The sequence below is a fragment of the Gossypium arboreum genome, chromosome 10, assembly GCF_025698485.1.
Source record: "Gossypium arboreum isolate Shixiya-1 chromosome 10, ASM2569848v2, whole genome shotgun sequence".
Taxonomy (NCBI): domain Eukaryota; kingdom Viridiplantae; phylum Streptophyta; class Magnoliopsida; order Malvales; family Malvaceae; genus Gossypium; species Gossypium arboreum.
Window position 1 is genome coordinate 8,460,371 of NC_069079.1, and position 8,804 is coordinate 8,469,174.

An 8,804-nucleotide genomic window follows, 5' to 3' on the forward strand; every position below is an offset into this window, starting at 1 on the left:
GTTTTGGATATGGATTACCAATTTTGAGTAGAATTTTTTATGACAAAAACAACACCCTATGCGAGATGGTTTTTCTTTTTCATTCAAAAAACGAAAGGACATAAAAAATTTCATATTGATTGAATCAGATGATGATGAAGATGAACCAATAATCCAAAATGAGTAAGCAGTGATGAAAGTGAACATTAAATAAATGTCCTAAAAACTTTTCCATGAAATGACAATGATGCTTCCTCTCTGGATTAAGATGATCAGTTTACCTTTAAACCCAAAAGTAAAAACAAGTTGGCATGCATGCATGCATTTCGAGAAAAATCTAGCAATGCCCTCACCCTGGAGCATTCGGTTGCTGATAGCCCACATGTGAATCCACAACACTCAGTACCACACATTATTTGATTCATTTGTCAGATAAGTCTCATGCACACAAACACACTTAACTAGTCTCTATATATAGATGTACCGCCATTTGAGTTTGAACTAGAATCTTCCAAGCTCTTCAATTCTATATGCTCAATTATCGCTTGTTTGCTTATATACTAGTGTGTTTCCCAATATCTAAAACTTTGGGTTTTTAAGTCTTCTTTTAACATGGCTCCACATGGAGACGCTTTCACCAGGAGCAACAACTTCCCCAAGCCACCACGACTCTCAAACGACAGCCTCCACCGTACCACATCCGATATCTCTTTTCAACTCAGCAAGGAAGCGCTTGATAATTATAAAGAAGCAGCACCGGTAGACGTAGATGAAAACCAGCTTCCGCCTATATCCGAAGTGGAAGATGCCAAGTGCGAATGTTGTGGAATGAGTGAAGAGTGCACCCCAGAGTACATCGACCGAGTCCGCAACAAGTACTTGGGGAAATGGATATGTGGGTTATGTGCTGAGGCAGTGAAAGAAGAAAAGGAGAAAACGGGAGGGAAGATAGAGGAAGCTTTGAGTGCACATATGAATAGGTGTGCTAAGTTCAACAAGTTTGGGAGGGAGTATCCAGCTTTGTTGACAGCTGAAGCCATGAGGGATATTTTGAGGAAGGGTTCCAGATTGGAAGGCAAAAGTCTTAGGGCTAAAACTTTTAGCCATAGGGACAATAAAGGAGCTCAAAACAAAGGTGGGATTGCAAGGAGTTCCAGTTGCATTCCAGCAATCATAAGGGAGATGAATGATCTCACTGTTGCAAACTGAGATCATCATGTTTGCATATTTGCATTAAATATACTATTTTGAGCCTATAAAATTCCTACCTTAGCTTCAATATACTATTTTTTTTTCCTCCTACATGGGTTCTCTCCTTGTATGGACCAAACCTTTTTACTCATCATAATGATTAGATCACAGCCTCAAAACTTTTTAGGTTGGGTCCAAACTCTCTCTTATATACATAAATCTAATTAAGGAGTACATTATTTTTATATCCTTGGTTGATATGTATAATTTTCTCTCCAATCATGCTTTAGAGTTTTTCCCTTTTTTTAGGTGGGCAGAAATTTCTGCCTGCTTTTCTCTCTTTCAGGGGTATCAAGCTAGGGTCTTTTAGTTTGGTTCAAAACTTAGAACCCTTTGCTTCTTCATTGCTAATGCTAGCAAGAAATTGTAATTCATTTTCATGCAGTAAATCCATGTATCGAGATATATTGTAGCGTGATCAATAAATGGCTCCTATTATTTTGTGTATCAAAACTATGGTATCTGCGTATTTGAAATCTTCTTCATTTGCGATCATATATATATATATATATATATAAAAGCACATTTCAAGGTAAAGCCAGTTAGGTTGATGTTGTATGATCAGAATGGAATTCCAAATTAAGAAAATAATGAAGCACTACTCCATATCTCTATTTCAAATAAAAATAAACCTCAGTTCTCAACCAATTAATATAATGTCCTTCTTATAAAAATAATATAAAAAATAATTAATTAATGAGAAAAAATTAATTACAGGAATGAGTTATTTGTTGTAGTGGATGGCAGTGCTTCCTAACATCCCGACGGTACCACCTTCCTTTTTAGCTAATCATACGCAATCATTATACTTTTAAAACAAATAATTTTTATGTGTTGCGACTATGTTAAGCCACACCCGTATATATTTTTGAAAATACCCGTAACAATGTAAGTATATACAGCGAGGGTAAAAAAACGAATTTCTTTTATGGGTGAAGCTGAACAATAAGCAGCACACTACTTTAATTTAAAAAAAAAAAATTAATTGACAGCCTGCTGGCTGCTGAGAACTCTCTTGGCAACCTCAACTTTCCTCCTAAGCTTCCCAAGAGCCTTGTTATCTATATTGATGTCCTTTCCATGCTTTTTCTTAATTAATTTAATGAAGTACTCTAAAACCCTCTGATTAAACTCATCACCTGTAAGAGAAATTACCATAAGCAAAATTCATAATGTAAAACAATTTCTCAAAAGCTTAAAAGTAAAAATAAAAAATTCTCAGCATCCAATAGGCTATCAATTATTTAAAAAAAATTTAAAGTGGTGCGACTTAATAGCCCGTCGGCACCTAAAAATATTTTTTTTCGCTTTTTCTCTCATAATGTATGCCTTTATTTTTTAAAAACATGAGTGTCGCCTGATACAATGATAACATCAAAAAATATATTTTTTTTAAAGTCTAATGATTGCATGATGATTGATTGAAAAAGGAAAGTGGTGCCGCCAATGTTTCAGACGACACTGATAAATACTGTAGCAAACAACCTATTTTTGTAAATAATTAGTCTCTAACACGATTTCCTAATTAATTAATTAGTTTTTATATTATTTTATATAAAAAACCTAATATAATGCAACACTATTTTAACAGGTTTCGTATGGATGAAATATGAATACAAAATCATAATATATATATATATATATATATATATCGAAAACATATCAAAATGCCATCACTTAAGCTTGTGAGTACTTAACTATAGTTTAAATTTTAGGATTTGTTTGATAAATATTTGAACAAAATTAATCGATTTAAAATTAATATTTTTATGTTATGTTTGGTTTTAGTGTAATAATAAAAGAAAAAAATTGTATTTAACACATATGTTTTAAAAGAGGTAGACATAAAATAAAAATAATTAGTATAAATTTAAACATGCAATTAGAAAGATGAGTAAAAAATTTATAAAAATAAAATAAAATCTCTTCAAAATTAGCGAAAATTTTTCCTTCTCTTTGCCATAAACAAATCATGTGATTGGTTAAAAATACCAATTATGATTAGTTTATAGTCAACTAATAACTAAAATATGTGGAAAAATAATACTCTAACCAAGCATAACATTAATGATTTGTTTTCTTTTACATAGTTTGATAATTCAAAATAAAAGCAAACTGGTAGAATTTTTACTATTGAACAGTGTGGAAAATGATAAGTAGCTAAGAGCTAATTATCACTTAAGAAGAATATTTCCAATTAATCCAATTTTATTTATATTGACATTATATTATCGTATAAAGACTTTAGCCTTTAAAATTTGATTTTGTTTATCAAACAATCTAATTATATTTCATACTTAATATTAACTAATATATCTGAAAGAAACAATACTTGCAAGTAAATTAAGCAGTACCAGAAGTAGTGGTACAAGTAATGCCAACTGTTTCAAGCATTGGTAAAGAACAAAGATGAACACAATGTTATATTTATACAGTCCGGTTTCCCTACATCTGTGGGGCTTTGCCTATAGAGAAAATCCACTATCGTAACACCTTGTACAACAAGTGGTTACAAGCACTAACACTCCCCATTTTAGCAACTTCATTTTTGCACCTAAGATCTAGATCACTCTTTTCTAAGTTTTCCCCCTGAAAACTTAGGATGTAAACCAAATGACTCACTTGATTACTTACAAAATACACTCTAAAAAATAAGTTCTAAAGAACAAAATAAGTGCTAAAATTCTCTGCATCTTTTACCTACATGAGCCTTGCAAGACTTTAAGGCTTGTTAAGATAACAATCAATTACAATCAATCTTCCCATCAAAATAACAAGATAATCAATATGGATAATATCTTCAGTATGACCAAGATAAGTCTTCAAAATTTTAGTATATGATACTAATCTACTCAATCTAATCTAATCTCTTCACAGTAGGAATGTTGATTTCCTTGATCTAATCCAAACCATTCTTTAAGATATGTTCTCATAACAGATTTGGAGGAGTTACACATATCCACATAATCATCAAAGACTACAACATAAAGATTTTGTTAACAAAAATTGTCAACTCAATATAAAGCAAGTTATGAGGCTGAGCAATGTCAGACAGCAATGGCCATTGCTCGTGGCACTCCTCTAGCCACTCCTCATAACTGCCTCAACAATAAAACATTTATCAAGATTGAGCAAGCCTTCCATATTTAAAGCAAAAATTCAACTTCACTAAGCAAACTTCAGACCACATGATCTACCCAAATCTCATGAAATCAATTACCTTTTATATAGGGATACAAAGAATCATAGAGTCAGCTCATTTCTTGAATTGCATATCTTAGTAAATAATATTAGTAGATTAAAAAAGAATACTTGAAAAATAACCTTACTTGATTTAATCTCTTCTCCAATAATAAACCTAAGATTATTTGCACAAAATCTCAAAAAAAATGTGTAAGGCAAAATAACCAAGATATTTTGGTCAAACATACCAACAAATAAGACAAGTTATGAGTTTAACTAGTGCCACACACCGGTGGACATTGCTAGTTGGCAATCCTCATAAATTGCCTCAACTATATCAAAAATATTTTATAACTTCAATTTAATATTTAATTTTTAACACTTAATTATTTTAATTGATCAAACAACATCTTATAAATATGTACATGATATAATCCCAAATAACATATTATTAACCTAATTCTTTTTACATAAGTTAAAATTTATTTACGTGATTATATAAAAATTTATTTTTTTCAGATTATTATCTTATATACTGCCAAAGAAGTAAAAAAAAACACTTTACATGACATTTGATATCATTTTAAACCCGCTTCTAGAGCTTTTTAATCCACTAACATTGGATAAAATAATTACCTATATTTAATATCTATACTATGTTTTATTAACGAATTATTATATACAAGGTTAATTACCAAATTAATACCTAAAGAATACATGTTTTATCATATTAGTACCCAACGTTAACCGAATTTGGCCTCATTGTGAATTAAGACTTGTTTCTAACAACAAAATCAATGTTGAACAGTATTAATTTGATGATTATGAAGGTGTCAAAATGGTTGGCCCAGATAAATGAATTATTACTCTTTTTTAAGTTTTCTAATCTACTCCCTTAACCTTCCATCAACAACTAATTAAACTCACATTAGTAACATTATGCACCCAAGTCTTGGCAATCTTGTCAACAACATGGGTGCAAAAATGAAATCCGAGAATGGAACACCCATTAATGCAATGCAAAGAAAAAGGATGTTACATGCAAGTTTCAAGCCACCCAAACATTACACAAAAGGTACACCCACAATAATCAAAATTCTCCATTATATTTTCAGTGTTTTGAGTATTATGCAACAGTTGTGAACAATGCGTGCAGGGTAACCTGAATCACTGTTGAGAGACCATAATTTCACAACCCCATTTTCTCTTTTCTGGGTTTTAATGACAATCAGAATGATTGGGCCCAGAGTGACGACCATTAAGGCATCTATTTTTTTTTAATTCGACAGGTATTCAACTAGTACTTGGTTTGGCTGCATCTCACGTGTGTTTTCTGTATCATACAAGAAGAGTCCACACTTTATAATTGCAGTTAGTCAAAATCAGTGAAATCCCAATACAAGAAGACCCCCGCAGCCTTCGTATCCAAGGAAGAGAACCACTGTAAAGGAATCAGAAACCCAGCCTAATCGACTCAAGCAAGCTCTGCTCACCAACCCAATCCAATCCCTACAAAAAATAATCGGGAGAAGGCGACCCGAAGGAGAAGTAGGAGGTAAATTAAACAAAACAAAGACATTGAATCGATTTCTATTCTGCGAGTCAAAGGCAAGCATAGAAAAGAAAACCCATTTTGATTAACTCTTTCCTCTAGCAGTGTGCCGTCATTCATCAGCAAGCAAGGAAAGGTACTTAATTTGGTGGGTTTTCTTTGGTACTCGCCATAAGCTAACAAGTTATTTAGGGACAGATAATTTATATTATATCTCTAATTCTATTCTTCGTAACTTGTTTACCACATCTTCTTTTTATGCTGGCTTCTTCCTCATAAACTATGATGCTCCATTTCCAGATGAATTTACCCATCCCATATATTCATTCTTAAGTTTTTTCCCGGGTACCCATATTGAGTATGCATATTTAAGATAAACCAAGGATTCTAGATAACATAGCTCACTGAGATGTCGGTACAGATTATCTTGGATTTGTGTTTACTACACTTCACATGCTTCCTTGGTCTCACTAAGTACATGCTATTTTAGAAAGAGTAAATTAAACAAGATTATCCTATCGTTTGGACTCTAAACTAAGGTTTGCATATAATTTAAAATTTTTGAGGTGACAGGAGCTATTACAACATGGAAAGATGCAAGTTTTTTATGGCAAAATACAAAAAACAACACAGCATGGTGCTATTGCATAGAAAAAATCAAATGATAACATACTTTTATGATTGAAACCATGAAATCTATCTCAATTTTTTGTGATAGGAAAATGTAATGCAAGTTTAATAACTAGGATTTTACACTTCTGTAATTAATCTAATTCATTTTTAAATGAAATAAGGGACTGAATTCTAGATATCTATGTATACAATTAATTTCATTTCATTATTAGTGGGAGGGGAAATTTTCTTGATGCACACCTATCCAACTTGTTTAAAAACCACTTAAAAATTTATAGAATATGTTCAATAATTGTTCTTTTCATGCCTGTATTGGTATAGACCTTAAATGCATTTCTTAGTTTCTAACATATTACTCGTTTTGAAGCACTCCAGACTTACAACCATGAAATTCTTTCTGAATAAGATTGATAAACACTTGGCCAATCAGAGAAGCCTTGATCAGAATATGAATGACCTTAAAAGGAAATTGAAGGAATTGAATGGTCTGAAGGAAGACATAGAATCTAGAAAAGAAACTTCAGAGAGATGTCCAAATATGGTTAGAAGATGTTGAAAGAATCAATGGTGAAATACAAAGCCTTGATGGAAGAATTGGAAAAAGCAGTTCTATTACACTTGGATTTCGTGCAGAAGATGTGTTAAAGATGCTAAAGGAAGTGGAAGAACATATTCAAAAAGGTAAGTTTTATGAAGGTTTGGTTGTTGACAATCCTCAATGGATTGGACAAGTTTTATCTGTAACAGCTTTATCAAGTGAAGCTGCACAGGCCTATATAGAAGAAATTTGGCTATACTTGATGGATGACGAGGTTCAAAAGATAGGGGTTTGCGGGATGGGAGGAGTGGGGAAAACAAGCATTATGAAGGTTATAAACAATCAGATATTAAAGGAGACATGGAACTTCAATAGTGTGATTTGGATCACTGTATCAAAGGAAATGAGTACTGCCAAATTACAAAAAGACATTGCAAGTAAAATTGGAGTAACTTTTTCTGGTGATGAAGATGAAATAAAAAAGGCAGGGATGTTGTTTGAAACATTGTCTCGAAAAAGTAGGTTTTTGATGATCTTGGATGACCTATGGGACAAGATTTTCCTTGACAAGGTAGGAATCCCTGAGCCTTCTGCTGGGAGTAAAATAGTGCTAACAACGCGATCATTTGATGTGTGTCAACAAGTGGGTTGTAAATCCCTTAGCGGAAAAAGAGGCATAAAACTTGTTCTAAGAGAAACTGGGTCGAGTTGTTCTAAATATTCCAAATTTGGAACCCATTGCAAAATCAATTGCTAACCAGTGTGCAGGTTTGCCCTTGGCAATAATTAGTAGCTTCTTGGTAGAAACTAGGTAAGGTTAACGAATGAATTGATTTAGAAGCAGAAATTACTAGTGAATTGAAAACTGAAATTGATTTTAACTTCTGAATCTTGAATACATCACACCTTTATTCTTTTCAGTAATGTGTATTTATAGATCGTTTACAACTGCTCTTAACGATTCTTAGCTATATCAACAGCTTTACTAACTGACTAACAATCTATTAGTTATGTGATCCTTAACATTCACCCAGTTTTTCGACGGGTAAGACCCAACGAAGAGTGCGAAACCGAGCAAACGACGTCACCAATAGTCGCTTAGTGAGAATATCAACAACTTGGTCACAAGCTGGAACCTCACCAACCATAATAGACCCATCCGCTACTTTCTCATGGACAAAAAATAGATCCAGCTCAACGTGTTTGAACTTAGAATGTAATACAGGGTTAGCTGCAACAGCTACTGCATCGGAGCTATCACATCAAACATTAGGAGTGTCATCCGACTTAACTTGTAATTCTTGAAGTAGCGAAAGTAACCAGGTAACTTCACTAGAGGCTGCGGCAAGACTCCTGTACTTTGTCTCAGCCGTAGACCTAGAGACCACTTGCTGTTTCTTAGACCCCCAAGACACAGGAGTGGAGCCAAAATAAACACAGTACCCTGAAGTTGACTGGCTGTCATCAAAATCGAGCCCCCAACTGGCGTCTACATATGCACTCAATGACAACTGAGCAGACGGCTGAAAGACAACCCCAAAATCAATGGTGCCACATAGGTACCGCAAAATGCGTTTTAGTGCAGCCATGTGAACACTTGTAGAGCTTTGCATAAATTGACAGATCCGGTTTATGACGTATGCAATGTTAAGACGAGTAAGCACCACG

The 8,804-nt window shown here is 33.3% G+C and overlaps 2 protein-coding genes across 2 annotated transcripts; both read left to right on the plus strand.

The window, feature by feature from the left end:
* The first annotated feature begins 388 nt into the window (after window positions 1–388).
* On the plus strand, window positions 389–1,683 carry LOC108482603 (uncharacterized). Its single transcript, XM_017785732.2, has one exon. The coding sequence runs from the start codon at window positions 592–594 to the stop codon at window positions 1,186–1,188; it is 597 nt and encodes a 198-aa protein (XP_017641221.1). The 5' UTR covers window positions 389–591; the 3' UTR covers window positions 1,189–1,683.
* A 4,047-nt stretch (window positions 1,684–5,730) lies between these two features.
* Window positions 5,731–8,107, plus strand: LOC128282481 (putative disease resistance protein At3g15700). The gene is made up of 2 exons (XM_053020655.1): window positions 5,731–5,968; window positions 6,071–8,107. Exon 2 carries the CDS (start codon window positions 7,246–7,248, stop codon window positions 7,891–7,893), a length of 648 nt encoding a protein of 215 aa, XP_052876615.1. The 5' UTR covers window positions 5,731–5,968; window positions 6,071–7,245; the 3' UTR covers window positions 7,894–8,107.
* The last annotated feature ends 697 nt before the right edge of the window (window positions 8,108–8,804 follow it).

What these genes read in the sequence shown, in the direction of transcription:
- LOC108482603 (XM_017785732.2), top strand. Translation starts at nt 592, where the DNA reads ATGGCTCCACATGGAGACGCTTTCACCAGGAGCAACAACTTCCCCAAG.
- LOC128282481 (XM_053020655.1), top strand. Translation starts at nt 7,246, where the DNA reads ATGCTAAAGGAAGTGGAAGAACATATTCAAAAAGGTAAGTTTTATGAA.